Source organism: Pleurodeles waltl, chromosome 7, assembly GCF_031143425.1.
Source record: "Pleurodeles waltl isolate 20211129_DDA chromosome 7, aPleWal1.hap1.20221129, whole genome shotgun sequence".
NCBI classification, from domain to species: Eukaryota; Metazoa; Chordata; class Amphibia; order Caudata; family Salamandridae; genus Pleurodeles; species Pleurodeles waltl.
Genome location: NC_090446.1, coordinates 219,537,741 through 219,559,643, shown reverse-complemented (window position 1 = coordinate 219,559,643; position 21,903 = coordinate 219,537,741). Strand labels below are relative to the sequence as shown.

At 44.7% G+C, this 21,903-nt stretch overlaps 1 protein-coding gene across 1 annotated transcript in view; it reads left to right on the top strand.

The window, feature by feature from the left end:
* SPO11 (SPO11 initiator of meiotic double strand breaks) overlaps positions 1-21,903 on the top strand; it is an 883,213-nt gene that overhangs the window by 181,905 nt on the left and 679,405 nt on the right. The window contains exon 4 of the mRNA XM_069201619.1: positions 2,482-2,548. Within this exon, the coding sequence (XP_069057720.1) occupies positions 2,482-2,548 (67 nt within the window). The remainder of the gene's footprint in view (positions 1-2,481; positions 2,549-21,903) is intronic.

The following is a 21,903-nucleotide window of genomic DNA, read 5'->3' as shown; positions in this document are numbered from 1 at the left end:
CCCCCCCCCCCACCTCAGCGCCTCGAAACCCTAACGGGTACATAGCGCGCTTTATAAATACTATGATTGATTGATTGAAGACCAACCTACAAGAGGGGATGAAGGACGTCGCAGATTGGATGAGGCTCAGCCGCCTAAAGCTGAACTCTGACAAAACGGAAGTCCTCATCCTCGGCAACACCCCGTCCACCTGGGACGACTCCTGGTGGCCCACGGCCCTCAGCACCGCACCGACCCCCACAGACCACGCCCACAACCTCGGCTTCATCTTGGACCCCCTTCTTACCATGACCAAGCAAGTCAACGCCGTGTCCTCCGCCTGCTTCCTCACCCTCCGCAAGCTCCGCAAGATCTTCCGCTGGATCCCTGCCGACACTAGAAAAACCGTGACCCACGCCCTCGTCACGAGCCGCCTGGACTACGGCAACACCCTCTCCGCTGGGACCACCGCCAAACTCCAAAATCACCTGCAACGCATTCAAAACGCTTCGGCCCGCCTCATCCTCGACGTACCCCGCAACAGCCACATCTCCTCACACCTGAGACACCTGCATTGGCTCCCAGTCAGCAAAAGGATCACCTTTCGACTTCTCACCGACACACACAAAGCCCTCCACAACAAGTGACCGGAATACCTCAACCGACGCCTCAGCTTCTACGTCCCCACCCGCCTCCTCCGTTCCTCTGGCCTCGCGCTCGCTGCCGTCCCTCGCATCCGCCGCTCCACGGCGGGTGGGAGGTCTTTCTCCTTCCTGGCAGCCAAGACCTGGAACTCCCTCCCTACCAGCCTCAGGACCACCCAGGACCACTCCGCATTCCGGAGACTCCTAAAAACCTGGCTTTTCGAGCAGCAGTAACCCCCCCCCTTTTCCCCTAGCGCCTTGAGACCCGCACGGTTGAGTAGCGCGCTTTATAAATGTTAATGATTTGATTTGATTTGATACGGCCCGATTAAGGATGTTTCAGGAAAAAAGAGTATGACCTCCGGCACGGGGTTTAAGAAGAAAGATGTGTGATCAAAGTTGGTGATTTGGTGGGAGTGAAAGATCCCATTCATGCCTGTAAAGGGAAGTCTAAATTTAGGTCCCCAGAAAAGGTTGACGCAGTCTCTAAAAAAGCTGTTTTCATAAAAGGACTTGAATGGCGGAACAGGAACAGAGTTGTGAAAGTGAAGCCAAGAGATGGAGGTCTTGATGTGGAACTAAGAAATGAAGGTGTTGAGCTCCAAGAGAATGAATCAAGTAGAATAAAGGCCACCTAGTCAACACCACGCAGAATCAAACAAGTGGTGGTAAAGCCAGCTAGATATCGAGATGTGTAATGGACAAAGTACGATATGAGTATGTTGTTGAGGAGTATGGTGACCTGTCCATTTTACCAGGGTGAAAAGGTATAGGATATACATTGTTTAGGAAACACTGTTGTTATCTATGTATTGTGTTTATGTTATGTTTTCTGAGGTTAAAGTGTTATGTAAAGTTTGCATTTTTATAATGAAAAACTCTTATATGATTTATGAAAAATGTGAGATTCATGTATTGCCTCCATTATATGAGGGGAAAGATGTTTTGGGGATGCGATCTGCTATCTACATTCCATGTCACTGGTTCTATATCCATGGTGAATGGATTGTAGATAAGACAGTTACGGTGGAGAATCGGGCAGAGGCTGAACAAGACCTTTGACTTCAGAGACTGTCTCCCTATGATGTGTTGGACTATCATCACTACCCACTTTACTCCTCCCTTCTCGTGCCCGCCCCTCTCTGGTCTTCCAGCGCCACTAAAGTGGCCCCTCCCCCAGTAAGGTATCATCTAAGCGCTATGGTCAGTAAACAGTCTACTTTTGTTAGGAAGATGGCCTTACTTCTTGGTTTGTCAATGGCTCTGGCTAGTTTACAAGAAACATACTTTTACCCTCGATGAGAGGTATACCTGTGGTGTAATGAGAATAACCCCACAGGGCCCCCTTCCTTACGTGGCAAATATTCTACATTTCACTGGTTTCTACACAGCTGTATCGGACACTGCGGTTACTTGCTGCTCCGGCCATGGCGGTTAAAATACCATGATTGGGAACTTGAATTGCACGTAGGTAGCGTTTAGTCTTGAATGTTCTAAATAGCCTTTACTTTTTACATGGACATGAGATTACAATAAAGATCTGTAAAATAAATCAGCTTCACCATTAAGTGATTTACGATGGATGTATAAAATACACTGAGACTTTGCTTCATCTTTTACCCATGCTGTAATAATTTAGTGGGAAATGCGATTTGGCAAGCTAATACATTTTAGGTGAACAAATCATTTATTCCAAACACACTATTTTAGACACATTTATTATCGAGGTTCATAGCACTAAAGAATGCATTGCATACAATGCCAACATAAATCTAAATTACTTCCAAAATCAGTGTCTGGTGAGCTTAATGTTTCTCTCGTGCCATAATTCATGGGACTGGCATGTTTTGTGTTACAGCTCTCATTCTTAAAATGCTATCCATAATTTACAAGATGGTGCAGAAAAATACCTACGCAACTAAGAGGTAATTGTTTTGTAATCATTAAGCTTTACGGAATATTAATGCATTTATTTACGTGATTAAATGCTGTCTTAAAAGCAGTGCTGAATTTGTGCTTGTTGTTTCCGGTGCTGAGCACCGGCACTTATTTGTGAGGGCCGGGGCTTATTCTTCTGCCTCAAGCATTTGCTACGAGCAAAAGACACATATGGGAAAGACGGAAGAAGGAAAAACTAAAAAGCGTCATAAAGGGAGAAAGTAGAAAGTTGCAGGATGAGCTGAAGGGGCAGGGGTGGCCGTAATGCATTGAAGAGGTCCGAGATGGCTTCAGGATTACGCTGCCTCAGTATTCAGTGCTGGCAGATTTAATTACATCAGCCTCGTGTTTAAGAGAAGGGCTTTGAGCACCCGCATCTCTTTATTTACAAATTAAGCACTGCTTAAAAGGGTTAACACTTTTGTATCTCTCTGCCGTTTTAAATCGCAAATCATGACTCCTAACTCGTATCAACAACATTTTGAATTTTTTCACAAATGTGATTTGTGGGACGGGGCTGAAATTGTTTTTAACCATATTAAATTTCAGCACTGGCCCAAAAGTTTTGATAAAGGAAAAAAAGTTTCACAGCCATTTTGTACAATGAGTGGTGCCTGACTGAGAAGCACACAGAGGAGACAACATGGAACACACACCCAGAAACCCAAACAAGCATTGACGATGCCAGTAAGTCTCACCTATGCAATAGCTATCGGTTTAGCCAATGTGTTTTAGCCTTGTTATTAACCAGAGTAGCTGCTGTTCAGTTTAGCTAATAGTTAGTGGCATAGAGGAGAGTGGAGTGAAGTGCAGTGTCGTTGAATGGAGTAGAGTGGAATTGTGTGGAGTGGTGTAGAGTGTCATGGAATGGCATTGAGTGTCGTGGAGTGGCATAGAATGGCATGGAGTGGAGTGGAGTGACATTGAGTGTCTGGAGTGGCGTAAAGTGTCCCGGTGTGGTGTAGAATGGAGTGCCATATAGTATTGTGGAAGGAGTAGAGTGTCATATAGTGCAGTAGAATGGAAGGGAGTAGAGTGGAGTAAAGTGTCGTAGAGTGAAGTGGTGTAGAGTGGAGGAGTTTCATAGAGTGAAGTGACATAAAGTGCCATAAAGTGGAGTAGAGTGCTGTGCTGTAGAGTGTAGTGGCATAGAGTGGAGTAGAGTGGCATAGAATGGAGTGTCGTAGAATGAACTGTTGTAGAGTGGCATAGAGTGGAGTAGTGTCATAGAATGGAGCGACAGAGTGGGGAATAGTGTTGTAGAGTGGAGTGGTGTAGAGTGGCTTAGAGTGGAGTAGCGTAGAGTGGATCAGTGGAGTAGAGTGAGTAATGTGTTGTAGCGTAGCATGGGGTGAAGTGGTGTGCAGTGGTACAGAGACAGTTGCATGGAGTGGGGTAAAGTGTCTAAGAGTGTTTTAAAGTATAGCAAAGTGTTGTATAGTGGAGTGGCATAGAGCAGATTAGCATTATAGAGTGGATGGGCGTAGAGTGGAGTGTCAGAGTGGCATAAAGTGTCATACTTTTGAGTGGAGTGGAATGGAGTAGAGTGGAGTCGCGTAGCGTATACTGGACTAAGGTGTCATAGAGTGGTGAGGCATTGAGTGAATAGAGTGTCAGAGTGTCAAGAGATAGAGGGGGTGATTCTAAGCTTGGCGGGTGGCGGTAGCCGCCCGCCACCGGGAACCGGCAGAAGACCGTACCGCGGTCAAAAGACCGCGGCGGTCATTCTGGGTTTCCCACTGGGCTGGCGGGCGACCGCCGAAAGTCCGCCCGCCAGCCCAGCGGGAAACACCCTTCCCACAAGGACGCCGGCTCAGAATGGAGCCGGCGGAGTGGGAAGGTGCGACGGGTGCAGTTGCACCCGTCGCGAATTTCAGTGTCTGCAAAGCAGACACTGAAATTCTTCATGGGGCCCTCTTACGGGGGCCCCGCGGCACCCCCTACTGCCATCCTGTTCCTGGCGGGAGACCCGCCAGGAACAGGATGGCGGTAGGGGGTGTCAGAATCCCCTCCGCCATGGAGGATTCTCAAGGGCAGAGTGGAGTGGCATGTGACAGAGTAGAGTGGTGCGTCATAGAGTGGAGTGGCTCAGAGTAAAATGGAGTGGCATGTTGTAGAGTGGAGTGGCATTGAATGGAGTGGAGTGACGTGAAGGGGCATGTTGCAGAGAGAAGTGTCATGGAGTGGCATGTCATACAGTGGCATATACTGGAGGGGTGAGGGTGGCATAGAGTTGAGTAGAGTGTTTTAGAGTGGAGTGGTGTAGAGTGGCGTGGCGTGAAATATGCACAGTGTGGTAGTGCACTACCAATACAGACCATTCATTTTCAATTGAAATGACCATTACATTTGCGCAGACACACAGTTTTACTGATAAAATTATGCAGAGCACCAACGATAATGTGTGGAAATGGCATCAACTCGTGTATAAATCGTATTCAAATATTTGTTACCACCACACATCAGAATTACAAAAAAAGTGCTTAAATTGTGCTTTCCTAATTATGATGTATTCTGAAATGTCTTCACAGTTTATTTATTGTCACATAAATCCTCTCATTTTTAAGCCAGAGAAGAAAAACTAAACACCAAGCTCACTCAGAAGACAGAGCCTGACATTTGACCTCTGTTTTTGAATGCACAGCAAATGTAACAAGATAAGAACAAAATGTAAAGGCCTGTTCACAGAAAGCAAGCACCCATGGAAGAGTGCAAGGAGCAGTGGTGAACAGGCTAGTCTCCATGGGAGGGACTAACTCAAGTTTGAAGGTTTAAAACACATAAATTCAGCAACGTTGATTTACAAAGAAACAAAGCCAGTGGGTAGCAGTGGGTATAATGCATTCCCAGGGAAGCTTTCAGAATGTGTCCAAGAAGTCTTTAGAAGACCAGACAGATGCTCTGTCTAGTAGGCTTCAACTTAAAGAAGGTTCTAAGCACAGGAATAGTGATTTTCATGAACATTTGGAACCACCAGCTGTTATTTTAGGTGCACAAATCTACCAGTAGTAATTTTAGGGGCAGGAAAAAACTAAATGAATTAATTTAGTTGAATTGAATTAATGAAAATAGGAAAACATTATTTTATATTAAAAACAAAAAATGATAACACATGCTACGCACAGCCGAAAGGCTTGTTTGGTAGGAGTTGACACCCAGTGATAGTTTAGTAGCAGGGTCTGCATACACACAGCTGAATGCCATTCACAGTGGTGATTAGCTGCCCACAGCTGGTTTGGTGTACGGCGTGGGTGCAGATCAACCTGCAGTTTGGAGCAGGGCCTGGTGCAGGTCAAGTACTCTGCTCATGCTGCATATATGTGCTGCAAATATTTTTATTCTTAAATAACTCTGTGCCTTCTGGCAACACTAAGCCCTGTCCACAGTGAGTAGCCACGTTTTCACTTGCATTATTTATACTATTCAACCAGTGTCATCATCCTATAGACATAGAAAACATCTTTAGTGTTACCACACACAAGTCTTTTTTGTGTTACACCTATGTAACTCATTGTTTTATAATCATCAAATTACATCTAAAAATATTTCTTTATGAATTATATGTCTCATCATTCAAGAAGTAACATCCCTGAATGAATTTCAACAAACACACATTCACAGTTATTATTAAAATTGTTACCAAAAATCTGTTACAAAAGAATTGGCAACTATTGTAATTAGGTATCTCATAAACATTCATCGGTTCATTGCCTGTACAAATAATAGACCATCATGCCTGTTTTCAAGGTGGCATGCTACAGGGTAATTTGTATCTTGATTTCTTTTTGCCCGTATATGTTGGAAAATTCTTTTGTGTGCCTGCAAAATAGTTCTCTGTATGTACCTCTTTGAACATGGGCATATCAATATATGCATCATGATTGGTATTACATGTTAGATTTTCATTTTTCTAATTGTTCGAGAAAGCTATTAAATATTCTTTGCCGTCTACACTATGTTTACAAGCTTTTGTAACACATGAAACCATACATCCCCTTTGGATATTCTGGTCTTTTTGTTGCAAGATCACTATGCTCCACTCTGTCTTTTAACAATAGTACTTTACTATTTGTTATTGTTGGTGTTCTGGTCCTTTCACTGGCTGTGACATTGCCAGTGCCTGTCCATGATTGTTCTTACATTTTGATGCTGAGTACAATTGGCAATAATGAAAAGTTTCCTAGCTAACATAGCGGAAAATTTCAATTCTACTAAGGACACTAAGGACACTAAGGCAGGGGTTATGCTTTTCTTTCTCCTTTAACTCCTTAGCCGCCAGGCCATTTCCCCCTCAGGTGCCAGGCCTTTTTTTGGCTATTCAGGGCGGTTTGCACTTTGGCCCTCAAAAAGTTTTGTCCACATAAGCTACCCACGGCAATTTTTTTTTTCCAACATCCTAGGGATTCTAGAGGTACCCAGAGTTTGTGGGTGCCCCTGGAGGAGACCAAAAAATTAGCCAAAATACAGCGAACATTTCGTTTTTTAAAAGAAAAATGGGAAAAGGGCTGCAGAAGAAGGCTTGTGGTATTTTCCCTGAAAATGGCATCAACAAGGGGATTGCAGTGCTAAAATCACCATCTTCCCAGCTCTCAGGAACAGGCAGACTTGAATCAGAAAACCACATTTTTCAACACAATTTTTGCATTTTACTGGGACATACCCCATTTTTGCTTTTTTTGTGCTTTTAGCCTCTTTCTAGTTAGTGACAGCAATAGGCGTGAAACCAATGCTGGCTCCCGGACAGCTAAACATTTCTAAAAAGTAGACAACATTCTGAATTCAGCAAGGGGTCATTTGTGTTGATCCTACAAGGTTTTCCTACAGAAAATAACAGCTGAAATAAAAAAAGATTAAAATTGATGTGAAAAAAACAGCCATTTTTCACGACGTTTTACTCTGTAACTTTTTCCTGCAAAGTCAAATTTTCAAAAGCAATATACCGTTCCGTTTGCTGGATTCATGTGGCTGCAGGGATATATAGAGCTTGTGGGTTCATCAAGAACTCTAGGTACCCTTGGCCAATAAGGAGCTGCACCTTGCAATGGGTTTTCATTGTATAACGGGTTTACAGCAATTCATTTGCTGAAATATAAAGAGTGAAAATAGGTAAGGTGTTGAGAAGCACTGGTTATTTGCACATCTCTGAATTCCGGGGTCCCCATACTAGCATGTGAATTACAGAGCATTTATCAACTAGACGTCTTTTTTACACACTGTCTTACCTTTGGAAGGAAAAAATGTAGAGAATGACGAGGGGCAATAACACTTGTTCTGCTATTCTGTGTTCCCCCAAGTTTCCCGATAAAAACTGTACCTCACTTGTGTGGGTAGACCTAATGCCCACGACAGGAAATGCAACATGGACACATCACATTTTTACATAGAAATCTGATATGTTTTTTGGAAAGTGCCTAGCTGTGGATTTTGGCCTGTAGCTCAACCGGCACCTAGGGAAACCTACCAAACATCTGCATTTTTCAAACCTAGACACATAGGGGAATCCAGGATGGGATGACCTGTTGGGCTCTCACCAGTTTCTGTTGTCCAGAATCCTTTGCAAACCTCAAAATGCGGCACAGAAATCATTTTTTCCTCACACTATGGTGACAGAAAGCTCTGGAATCTGAGAGGAGCCACAAATTTCCTTCCACCCAGCATCCCCCCACTCTCCTGATCAAAATGGTAACTCTCTTGTGTGGGTATACCTAGTGCCCGCGACAAGAAATGCCCCAAAACACAACATGGACACATCACATTTTCCCAAAGAAAACAGACCTTTTTTTTTGCAAAGTGCCTAGCTGTGAATTTTGGCCTCCAGCTCTGCCAGCACCTAAGGAAACCTACCAAACCTGTGCACTTTTGAAAACTAGACACCTTAGGGAATCCAAGATGGGGTGACTTGTTGGGCTCTCACCAGATTCACCCAGAATCCTTTGCAAACCTCAACATTTGGGAAAAAAACACTTTTTCCACACATGTCGGTGACAGAAAGTTCTGGAATCTGAGAGGAGCCACAAATTTCCTTCCACCCAACATTCCCCCAAGTCTCCCGATGAAAGAGGTACCTCACTTGTGTGGGTAGGCCTAGTGGCCACAACAGGAAGTGCCCCAAAACACAACATGGACACATCACATTTTCCCTGAGAAAATTGACCTGTTTTTTGCAAAGTGGATTTTGGCCTTTAGCTCAGCCAGCTCCTAGGAAAACCTAGGAAACCTGGACATTTCCTAAAAGTAGACACCTACGGGATCCCATGATGGGGTAACGTGTGGTGCTCTCACCAGGTTCTGTTACCCAGGATCTTTAGCAAACCTCAATATTTGGCAAAAAAAACCCACCTTTTCCTCACATTTCGGTGCTGCAAACTTCTGGAACCTGAGGGGAGTCCCAAACGTCTGTCTACCCAGCCTTCCCCCAGGTCTCCTGATAAAAATGGTACCTCACTTGTGTGGGTAGGCCTAGTGCCCGCGACATGAAATGCCCCAAAACACTATGTGGACACATCAAAATGATCAGACACAAAACTACCAGTTTTTGCAGGGGGCACCTGCGTTTTTGGTCCTAGGCTTAGCAGCCATCTAGGGAAACCTACTAAACCCAAACATTTCAGAAAACTAGACACCCGAGGGAGGTGTGACTTGCGTGGATCCCCCAGTGTTTCCTTACCCAGAATATTCAGCAAACCCCAAATTTAGCTAAAAAATCGCAATTTCCACATATTTCTGCGTGGAATCACAGCATAACCATCCCATACTGTTTGGTAGCCACCACCCTACTGTTTTTTTTAATTCCCTGGCACCTAGTAAGCTTTCTACCACCCCCCCCAAGGGAAGTGGATCGGGGGTACTTGCCCCATCTGCCCACCGGTGGGCAGAACAACTTTGTCCCCATTCATTTGTACCCTCTTTTCTTGAAAAATAAATCTTCCCTGGTCTCTGGTGGGCTTTCTGTTCCACTTGGGGGCAGATGGGCCTTACAAATATAGGCTGATCTACCGGCCACCTGTAATGTGCCCCCATGGGGAGCGACCCTTGCCCAAGGGGCTGCCCTCCCAAACAAAACACACACACCAATCCGTGGTGCCTACGTGGTTTCTGCCCCCCTTGGGGCAAATTGGCCTAATAGAAATAGGCTGGGGGCAGAAATGGCCTAACATAAATTTGCCCCATAGGGGAACGACCCTTGCCTGAGGAGTCGCTCCCCTTGTTTGAAATTGGTGCAAAAAAAAATCCGTGGTGTCTAATGAGTTGGGGGGGGGGGGGGGGGGGGGCAGAAATGGCCTAAAATAAAATTGCTCCCCAGGGGGGCGACCCTTGCATAAGGGGTCGCTCCCTATCTGTACAAAAAAAATAAGAAAATCCCTGGTGCCTAGTGGTTTCTGCTACCTCTGGGGACAGATTGGCCTAATTGAAATAGACAGATCTGTCCCCAAGGGGGGACAGATGGCATAAAATAAATTTGCCCATCCCCCAGGGGAGTGACTCTTGCATAAGGGGTCACTCCCCTTGCGTGAAACTGACCTAAAACAAAAAAAATCACTGGTGTCTAGTGGTTTCTGCCCTTGGGGGCAGATTGTCCTAATAAAAACAGGCTGATCTACGATTTGCCCTCCCCCCCCACCTGAGCGCCCCCCTGCCTAAGGGGTCGCTTCCCACCGGTAAACCATAAAAGAAAAGAATAAAAATTGATCCCTGGTGTCTATGGGTTTCTGCCCCCCCCGGGGGCAAATCGGCCCCCCAGACGGGGCAGAAAAGGCCTAATTAAAAATTGCCACCCTGGGGAGCGGTCCTTGCCCAAGGGGCCGCTCCCCTTGTGCATAAATAAATAAAAAAATAGCATCCCTGGTGTCTAGTGGGCATTTTTGCAGCCCGATCGCTTCACCATCACAGCCTTTCCTTTCCTTTGATGCCTCTCCCGCCAGCATGTGATCGGAAGAGAAATGCTTTTGCATTTTTCTTCCAATCTGCTGTGTTGGGGGCGGCCTCTGATGAGGTCAGCGAGCGATCGCACGCTGACGTCATCAGACGTCACTGTGGGTGTCAGGAGTGGAAGGGGAAGCAATTCCCCTTCTATCCCTACCCATGGGAAGGGGTGCCAGGCCATCGGAGGAGCGCTAGCGCTTCCACAGAGGGCCCACAGCAGGATGTAATGGTTACATCCTCGGCACCCGAGCGGTGCAAATGAGGACATAACCATTACTTCCATGGCACCCAATGGGTTAATTTCTCCTAGACCAGCCAAGTCATGTTCAAACTACATTTCACAGAAATGTTTGGGAACTATGAATAAACCAGCACAGTAGCTAATCACACTAGGCAATGTCCATAATAGTCCTTCTCAGTGCCAATGCTTCGTCCCTGTCTAGTCCTGTTTAGCAGATTTGTGTCTTAAAGTGAACCATTACAACTCCTGTTATTTCTCTGTGTAGACCGAATACAGTGCACATAATGAACTATCAGGTAACATATCCAACATCGTAAATTGTGTCACAGAAAACACTGTATGAACTTGTTACATCATACATTTTACCCAACACAGTGCAATTCTCGTAAGCAATCATCACAGAATTACTTACTGATTACCAGCAGTATATCTTCATATCATCCAGAATGGAAAAGGTCAGTTTTGGCTGGGAGGGATAATCCTCGCCTCTATGTCCTTAATAACATGGAATCCTTCTGGTACATCAATTAGGGAATGTTTAATTATATAGCAGTATCACAGGTGAGGATTATCGAGTTCATAGTTTACTGACCACTAATGTTGCAAAATCCATGCTATGGCACCTCTTGCTGAATATGCCCCAAATGTCTTTGTGTTAATCCATACTTCATGCATAAACCATGATACCTAACCAGTAATTGTAGGGAACAAGACTGTAAGACTTCCTGATGGAGAGCATCAATTGTTTCTCGCCCACTGGCCGAATATCTTCCATCATACTTTTGTACGCCTTACTACACCTCACCACACACAGCTTCATGAAAGCCCTAAAAGCTGAATAAGAAATCACTCTGAAATCACATTTTATCCATTTATAAATATTGAAAGTAGCTCCTTCAGGTGTAAAAACTCTACCTGTTTCCAGGGCTCTAACATCTGAAACCCTTCTGCATGACACCAAACATAAGATCATGGCAGACAGTTCATTTTGTGACAAATATGTATTGCTCTAACAAGACAGGAATAAGTTACAAAGCAAGTATCTTGGTTCTAGGTATCTTGGGGGAGAGGCGGACTCCCCTTGAGCTTTCGAACCAGTGGAAGATATCCCTCTGGGTGACCATCAATTGGGCAGTGGCCCGTCGATATACCTGAGTGAAAATTATTTACCAGCTGGTAAGCCATGCCCTGACCTGCGACTCTGGCAAGAAAATTCAGGATATGGACAATGCCCAACTCCATAGGATCCAAGTCCCTCTGCACGCACCAAACCAATCATCGCAGCCTTGCTGACTTATAATATTTAGTTGTGTTGTCGCATGTTTTTGGGGGGAATGACTGAGCATGTCCAAAAAAGCTAGGGACTTGCTATCTGGCCATAAAATGTGACATGCTCCCCATCACCAGGTGGTGCGTGTTGCCTAACAGATCCCAGAGAAGATATGGGAGATGGGATAGACAGAGTGTAGAATCACAGGAAAGTTCCATCGGAACTGGATAGCATACCTGTGATCTGCAGATCAGTCACCACCACTAGATCTCCTCTCCTGTGCTGATAGACATGTCAGCATTGAGAAGGGGCTATATACATATCCTTGGTCCAGTCCTGAAGGAAGGCGTCTGTTGCCCCCATATGTGGGTCCATCTTATTGCTGAAGAATCTGGGAAGTAGATGGTCCAGCCTCAACACAAACAGGTCCGTCGTGGACAGACCACAGCAGGCGACCAGCTAACTGAACACTGTTGGGTGTAATTTCTATGCACTCGTGTCCCACAGAAGACCTGACAGCCTGTCCTCTACTTCGTTGGAGACTGCTGGCAGGTACTCCACCCTCACCCAAAAATTCTTCTTGAGGCAGAATTCCCAGACATTTCTGGATAGGTCCATAAGGGCTTTGGATTTTGTGCCCCCCAGGTCGTTGATATATCGCACCTTCGCAATATTGTCAGTTTTCAAAAGAAAAGTACCTTTGATTGCATTCTGTCCTCGGTCTAACATTAGACCATTATTAAACCCATCAGGAGTTCGAGACAAATTATGTATAGACGTCTTTTTGGACACAACCATTTTCCTCCTGTGGACAAGTCTACACACCACGCTCCCCAACCTTCTTTGATGGCATCAGATTTGATAACTAAGGTCCATGTTTACTAACATTTGTGTTTGTGATTTCCAAATAGCACATTTTTGTGAATCACTATTTAGTGATCACAAACACAAATGTACTAAATTGTGTTTCACACTCTTCGCAATTCTCAGTGTGCTGCAAATAGACCTGCCTCAAGAATAGTAATGAGGTGGATCGGAGTTTGCAATCAATTGTGAATCGCAAAAATCACAGGAATGGTGGCCTGGTGGGGTCAGGAGACCACAGTGTCTGTGATTGCTTTTTAAAAAAGCAATCTTTCTTTTTTTGAAAAGCAGTCTGTTTTCTTTGATGGAAAACCAGATGTGTTTCAGAGAAAAAATGAAAAGTTTTCTTTACATTGTTTAAGACTAGGCAGTGGTCTGCGGGCCACTGCCTGCTGTTAAAAAATATTTTTACCACAATGCTCAAAGAGGAAGGGGTTGCTTAGGGACCCCTTGCCATTTCCAAGTGGGTTGCCATTAAGTTTGAATTGGTAGTAAAATGGGAATGTTTTCGACTGCATTTCGGTGGCAAAAAGGTTTGTACATACCAGTGTGAATCGTTATTAGGAAGGCATGCCCTAAACACTTCCCATCTAAATACCAATTTGCAATCCCAAATTGTGATTGGGTGACAGGTTACCCAATTGCAATTTGGTCTTGTTGTACATATAAAAATGACTTTTTATGTTCGCTAAAGGCCCGATTCTGCAAATTTGTCCATTTGCAAATGAAAAAAGGTTTGTACATCTGGTCCAAATCTGGACTGGACCAGAATATGACCCTGCAGTTCCATTGTCTACGTTCGACAGCCACCAGCCCATCTTCTGTGGCTTCCGCCGACAAGTTTACTTTCTGGGATTGAGTGAGGCCCTTCCTGAGATGGTGCACTTTTAGGTGTTGGAGGGCCCTGTATCAACTGGACCTCAAAATAAGGTCTGAATGGATGACGACAGGAGTCCAATGAGTCAGTTGATCTGGTGTAGAGAGGTCTGCTTCCTGGCCAGAGATTTGTGCAATTCTTGTCTGGTCTTCCTCATTTTCCTGGGCAGAAGACTGAGAGTTGCTTGTAGTGAGTCTGCCACAAACCCTAGGAAAGTCACTTGTTGGTGAAGAGACAGAAGCGACTTGGTCCCTGATTTAGAACTCGGCAGACGGGTTACTGCATCCCAACGGTGACAGCTATCCCATCTGCCGAAAAATAAATCCCATTATATTCTATGGGATTTAGATTTCGGCAGATGGGATATCCATCACCGTTGTGATGTAGTAACCTGTCCGCACTGTTCTGAGCCCATGGTCTCTTGATGACGAAACCCAGATGCTCCAGGAGGGATACCGTCACTGAAGATGTTCTGTAAGCGTCTGGGAACCTTGGTGCAACAGTAGACTATTGTCCAGGTAGACGATAAGGTGTGTCCTGTGTGAGCGGAGGTACTCCATCACTGACCAAAGTACTGTGCTGAAGCACTACGGGGTCGAGGACAGGGCAAACAGCAGTGTTGTGAGCTCATAGGTTTGGAGACACCAAGAAAATTGCAGGAACCTATGATGAGGGGGATGGGTGGGGACCCACAGAACTCTGTGTGGAAACCTTTCCTATGAAACTTTGAAACCTGTGAAACCTTGTAGTGTTTGTAACACCCAGGTTTCGAATGTCAGGGCCCCTTAGCTGGGAAGGAAGTTTGACAGACGACTTTCCATCTTTGTGGGAAGAAGAAAGGACAGTCACCAGAAGAGGTGGTTTGGTTGGAGCCACCACAGAAGTGGCTTAGGAACCCCAGAATCCTCTGGAGGGGAAGAAGCCTCCGCACCTGGCAGGATCCTGCCACTGACTTTAACATGCACCTTGACCTCTGACAGGGGCTAAATGAGGGAAGCAAATGGCTGAGCACCCTTACATTGGCCTGTCCGTGCGAAAACCTTCTGGGTGAAAATCCTTTTCATTGAGCCTTAAGCCTCGTCAAAGCTGGTAAAGGGCACCACAAACTTCTGTAGCTATAGTTTTTATGAAGAGACCCCCTTCTGCTATTGAACCCGCTTGTGAAGTGGACAGGTTCCCAGCTTGGTGTCAACCTTGATGAGATATTAACTTAACTTAGCCTAATTGGAGTTGCCAAGGAAAATAACTACCATCTGTGCCCATCTGGAAAAGATGTCTGGGAGTATCAAGGAGCCTGATTTTTTTGCCTCTTCTGTCATGTCTAGGATTTTTGTTAGCAGACTGGAGATATCAAGAAATTCATACTTATATGACCACCAGAAGTGGTCAATGCCTTTCTTTGGGTCATGGATTTATTTGGCCAGGAAGGTGGCCATTTTTGCATCGATCTTGGGCATGAGCATCACTTTGGCTTCCTGGGATGGGCGGGAACACCTCACTCTCAATCGGTTGTGAATTTTCCTATCAAGCGTCGTATGCAGCTGAGCTGCTACATACGCAGCTACCTTCTCCCTGGAATACAATCTAAAAAACGAGGGTGAAGGATATCATATCGGTTTAGCATATCAGAGTTAGGGTTTTCAGGGTTTTTGCCCAAGGCATCACACTTCATGGGAATGCCGGTGAGGAGCGACAGGGCCGGGCATGCCCGGTGTCACCATACAAGTCTGGCAGAGAGTTGTCACCATCCCTGGGAATCAGCGTAATTGAGTGGACGTTTCTCTTGGAAGGCTCACCGGTGTGTCTAGGTTAAGGGACGCAGAAGGTAGCCCAACTTTAGGGTCCTGGCAGGAGAGGAAAGAACATTTTAGCTTATCAGAGGCATCTAGGTCGATGCCTTAAGAACGCTTCCTCCAGCCCTACGCCTTATATGGTGGGGTGGGCCTTGAAATCCCTTAAGGTGGTGGGGTCGCATCTGACCTAGGAAGGCCCTTCCTTGTGAAGAGGGGTTCTTGGCAGCCTCGAGCTAGGTGCATGAGTTACTTCTCAACGGGATGCAACTGCTTCAAACTTATACGTAGAGGCATGCACCTCCTTAAAAAAGTAATCACTCCATAAGAGGTACTGCATGAATTCCTCTTCGATGTAGGACTCCTGAGACTTGTGCATCAGGAATGCAGGTTGGCTGTGCCACAAGCTAGTACGGGGGGCCAATGGATGCTATCTGGGTTCCAGCGCAGGGACACACTACACCCTATATAGCTCTGGAGGGTTAAATAGCTCCTGAGTCGGTGTATCTCCTGTGTGCTATTTTATATAACCTGTGCGGTGCATGTGAGGCTTGGAGAAGGATACGTGATACAGATCCTTGTTCAGGGCATCAGACTCTGGGACAAGAGGACTAGGGATCAAGGCTTCATGGTCAGCACGTTGCTGTGAGGCAAAGAGGAAATCCTGCTGAGTCGTACATATGCCAGTCCCAGAGAATTTGCGTGTCGTTCTGTGAGAAACTCCAATTAGGAGCAAGAGTGCCCTTGATCAGCCAGAAGACCGATCCACACACACAGCATGCAATGACGGAAACCTACCTGACACTGGCTTGTAAGGAGTGTCCCTGCTTGTAAGGAGCATTCCCGCGCCACTCGTCATCAACAGTACCAAATGCTAATGGATATGCAAATAGGAAAAACAGTGCCAGTAAAATCAAATAACCCAGTCCCCAAGCAAGATATACTGGGAACACTTATCTGTGGCTGCAGGGGCCGCGAGGAAAGAGGGGAAAAGGACTATTATTTATATTGTCTGTTATTGCCTTGTTTTTGTATAGTTCCGAAAAGGTTATGGGAAATGTAGTTTGTGAAAAATTTGAACTTGGCATGGCTGTTGGAGGAGAAATTAAGGGAGGAAAGAAAAGCAAAACCATCACCTGTGGCCTTTACATAGAATTACTCCCACTGACTTTTATTTCTTAGTCTGTTTCGGCCCAAATAATAACTTCTCCCTGTTACTTCTCTTAGCCTTTTCTACTGCAGTGTTTACTATGGATTGTCTTTAACCTCTAGCCTACAATCTTTCAACATTTTTACCACTGTTCTTTATAAAACAAGTCCTCATTACTGCATATTTTATGAGTTCTTAGGGTCACATTGTATGGTATGTTTTCTGTCACTAAAAAATTAATAAAGCTATTAGCTTTCAAGATGCTGTTGCCTGCTGTGTTTATCTATCTATCTATCTATCTATCTATCTATCTATCTATCTATCTATCTATCTATCTATCTATCTATCTATCTATCTATCTATCTATCTATCTATCTATCTATCTATCTATCGTTGGAAGGCTCTTCATGACATTTTCAAAACTAGTGTCCTGGTCACTTCAGTTTGAGAGTGATCCGTCAAGCCGGGCCAAGAAAAAGGGAGGGTCCCAAACACGTTTCACCATTCAATTTCCCATAGGGATTTTAGACACGACTACAGCCCGAACCACTGAACAGAATTACACCAAATTTGGCAGAAAGCTAGATCTTAGTCAAGAAAGACCTCTTTTAGTCACTTGGTGAAAATCCATTCAGTGATCTTGGAGTTATTAAAGAAAAAAATATTATAAATATCCAGGGATGTAGATCCTTTGACCCACCTGTGGGGGATCCTTGGATCCTGGCGAAAAGCAAGGTCATGATTGGCTGGCTGCAACCTAAGAGAAGAGTTGCAGCTGCCATTTTCTTTCTCGTATCAGGTTGGGGTGGAGGAAAAACAATTAAAAAAATGACATAAGAGGATAGGATACAAGTATCTTGACCCTATATGAGAGATAGAGGGGTTCAAAACTTAACGTTCGAATAATTAATGTGCCACCCAAAACTTACTATAACTTGTGCACCTTTGTACCCATTTTTGTGAACGTGCTAGCTAGAATAATTTCCTATATCTGATAGAGGCTTCTAGCTGTATATTTTATGGCAAGCCAGGAGGCTAGCATTATGCATAAATCTTTGATTCACTCCCGCTGGGCAGCAATTTAAATGTTCCAAAGTAGAACATAACTACATCATAATAAAAATAGAACTCTCAAGTGCTTTAAATCCACCTGTCCTCTATATTCTTCCTCTTTTGTTTGCTGCTTCTGAGCAGATAAGTACTCTACAGTATTGTTTGAACAATAGCATTCTAATTTTAAACAGTACTATTTACAGTTTATATTTGTATATTTGTGTTTGATCAAACCTAATTTATGGGTTTATAGGCATTACTTTTTAAATGTAGGAGATGTGTTTGTCCTAAATCGTCTAATTTATTTTATTGTGTGTATAGCTAGATATAGTTTTAGGTTTTAATTGTGGGTATAAAAGTTTAAATGATAAGATTCCTTTTAAACATTCTTGAATTAAAGGTTTTTGAACCGTTATTTGGAAACTGGCGTACTTGCCTTTTGAGCCGTTTTGACATCAAAGGCTCATTGCAGAGCTCAAGCTCCTTTTTCTAAGTGCTTTATTAAACACTAAGATGCTTCATGCGATGCACTGCCATTTTTGGTGCGGGCGACGCATTGTGTGAGCCAAAAGAAACTTTATGATTTTGAAAACTCTGATGATAGATAAGATGATGATGAATATATTTTAGATTTGAATTATAAAGATGGGATGGATGAGGATATCAGTGAGAATTACAGACAGAAAGAAAAAAAAGTATGGTTTTAGATGCAATGGGTGAAAAGTTGTTTGATCCCATAGAATTGAGACACCCTAGAAGTAAAGAGTGGTGGCTACTTGGTCTTGTGGCAAATTAAAAAAAATTATGTCTGAGAAAGCCATTACAGAAAGAAGAATGAAATGTAATGAGATCAGAATGTTCGCCCCATTATAGATGATAAGGTTACTATGAGTCACAATATAGACCCAGAAATCATTACTTATTTATTTTAAATTGCTAAAGGCCCAAGGAAGGGTTTGAAGAAGACCCTTGTGTCCTATCCGGACAAAGGGGGTGATTCTAACCCCGGCGGTCGGCGGAGAGGCGGCGGTCGGACCGCGAACAGACCGGCGGTCCAAAAAATGGCATTCTGACCGCGGCGGTCACCGCCGCGATCGACCGCCACTTTCCCACTCCGACCGCCACGGCGGTCATGACCGACGGGCTGGAGTTTGCGCACTCCGGCCCGGCGGTCGACCCAAGACCGCCAACCGCATCATGACCCTGCTTACCGCCGCGGTTTTTGGCGGTCGGGAACCGCCATGCGAACCATGGCGGTAGGCACTATCGGGGCCAGGGAATTCCATCCCTGGCACTGATAGGGGTCTCCCCCACCCCCCACTACTCCCCACGAGTCCCCCCCCCACACCCTCCACCCCCTGCCACCCCCCAGAGATGTTACAAAACCCCTGCCCCCCCCACCCCGACATGCACATACACGCACCCCGACATGCACGCACCCCCAACATGCACATATGCACACCCCCTAAACACACAAATACACAACGGGGGCACATACCCGCACACATACATGCCAACATGCGCACCCGCCGAACTACACACATTGCCCATAGGCACAGCAGCACCCCCCGCCCGCATGCACGCACTCACACACCCCCTCTACACACCCCCATGCACGCACACAACACCCCCCCCCCTCCCCTCACGGACGATCAACTTACCTTGCGTTGGTCCTCCGGGAGGCGACAGGAGCCATAGGGACGTGACCGCCAACAGAAGACCGCCACACAGAAATGTGGGTCGTAATTCTGTGGGCGGTGTTCTGCTGGCGTGGCGGTGGAGGTTGACCAGTCTCCACTTTCCCGCCGACCGCCAGTGTGGCTGCTGGCGGTTTTCCGGCGGAACGCTCCCAGCGGTCGGAATACGCGCCGCGGCATACCGCCGCGGACGGCGGTCTTTACCGCAGCGGTAACTCGGCGGTCTTGCGAAAAGACCGCCAAGGTCAGAATCACCCCCAAAGTCTTGCATATTGTTGGCCCAGTGGCAAGAATTTGTGACTTAGTTGAAGAAGCATATATCAAGGGAACAGATGTAAATACACATTTGTTAAGAGGTTGGTGTCAAAGAGCTGTGTTTAATAGGCAATGCCAATGGTAGTTTGCTAGCTGAAAGGAGGAAAACCATTTTGATGCGTATAAACCCCAAATTGAGGGGGGTTTGCAGTTAAAGAAATATCAGAGGAGCCAAAAGGCCTTCCATTCGGTGAAGGAATAGTTTAAAATATTGGAAAGTAGTTACAAACTTTCACAAGCCTAGACAAGGCGCAATTTTCTATGAAGAAAGTATTCTCAGGGAACATTTTTTATGGTAGGGCAGGGAAGAGAGGGCAACCTCCTGGCTGTTGATATTATAATTCCCTCATTTCAGGATTACCAAGGTGGTTTCCAAAGTCGAGAATTTTATAGCAATTCTCAGATTTCCATCATCGCAAAGGGAGAGAAGGTGGATCTTGAGTTACTAGAGCAGGAGGTCAAGGCCAAAGTTCATCCACAAACATGGGTGAGTATGAGGACAGTTTTTGGTTCTATCCAACAAAGAGTTCGGGAAAGACTGAGATGGTTTGTAGAAAAGTGGAGAGAGATTACTAACGATCCATAGGTCATATCTATGGTGAAAGGTTATCAGATTGATTTAAAGCATCATCAGATTTAGAGCCTCATCAGAGGAAAGAACCAAGGGAATTTATTTTTCAAAGAAAATTGGAAGATATTGAAACAGAAGAGGTGAAGCAATTGTACAGATAGCGGAAAACAAAATAGGTTATGTAAGTATCCTTTTTTAGTAAAAAAAAGGTCAAAGGATGGAGACTAGTAATAAGTGTGAGATACTTGAATCAATTTGTAATTTACAGTCATTTGAAGATTGAGGGTGTCCATCCTTTAAGAGACATGTTGTTGGAAGGCGATTAGATGGTGTAATAGGATGTCAACGATGCATAGTTCACTATTCCAATCATTCGGAAAGCCAAAGGTTATTACAGTTCAGATGGAAGGGACAGTTGTTCCAATTCAGTGTCTTCCATTTGGTCTATATTCAGCCCCTTAGTATTTTACAAATGTAATGCGACCAGTAGCAGGTTATTTAAGACAGTGGGGTACAAGGCTGAACATATATCTAGACAATATTCTAGTATTGGACCAATGTTTGGACATTTTTAAGAAAGATTGGAGTATAGTAAGGGATCTTCTGGAATCACTAGAATTTATAGTGAATGTGGAAAAGTCTGTATTTATTCCAAGCTGGGCTTTAGAACTCTTATGTTTTGTTGTGAATACAGTTAAGTGCCAGCTGCAACTTCCAGTGAGGAGAATAAAGAAGGTAAGAGGAGAGATAATGAAAGTTCTAAAGGAAGAGTTTATAATTCTAAGAGAGATTTGGCACATGTGATTGGTCTACTTTCTTCTTCAATTCAGGCTGTTTTCCCAGGTCAATTGTATTATAGGGCTTTGCAGAGACTAAAGAGATCTGCTCTAGCGAGACGCTTAGGTATGGAAACAAAATTCAGCTAAGTGTGGAGGCAATGGAAGAGATGCAGTGATGGCTGAAGAATTTGGAAGCATGGAATGGTTGTGCAATTTTTGGAACAAAGTGAGATTTTGTTCTAGAGACAGAGGCCAGTTTGTCCAGCTAGGGGCAATTTGCTTAAGTCAAGAAACAGGTGGAGTGAGGAGTATGTTGGAGAGGAAGGAACATCAATTGTTTAGAAATGAAGGCAGGTTTCTTTGCACTTTTCAATCTCAAGCAACTGCAGGGAATGTCTGTGTTATTGAAAATAGACAGCATAACAGCTATGACTTACATCAACAAACTAGGTAAGAGCAGATCAAAAAGACTGGCAGACTTAGCCGTAGAATTGTGGAAGTTTTGCTTGGAACACAACATTTTTTGAGAGCAGAATATTTTCCAGGACATCACAGTTTTATGGCACATTGGAATTTGAGGAACCAGACAGATTTCAGTGACTGGAAGTAGGAGGAAATTGATTCTGGAAAACAGTGCATTTGTTTGGCCTGTTAGATGTGTATCATTTTGCATCCAAGTTGACGTTTCACTTGAAAGACTATTACAGCTGGAGACCGGATCCAGGAGCAATGGCTGTAGATGCATTTATGAGGCCTGGACAGGGAAAAAAGGGTATGCGATTCCTCCTTTTTCATTGGTTCAGATAGGTTTG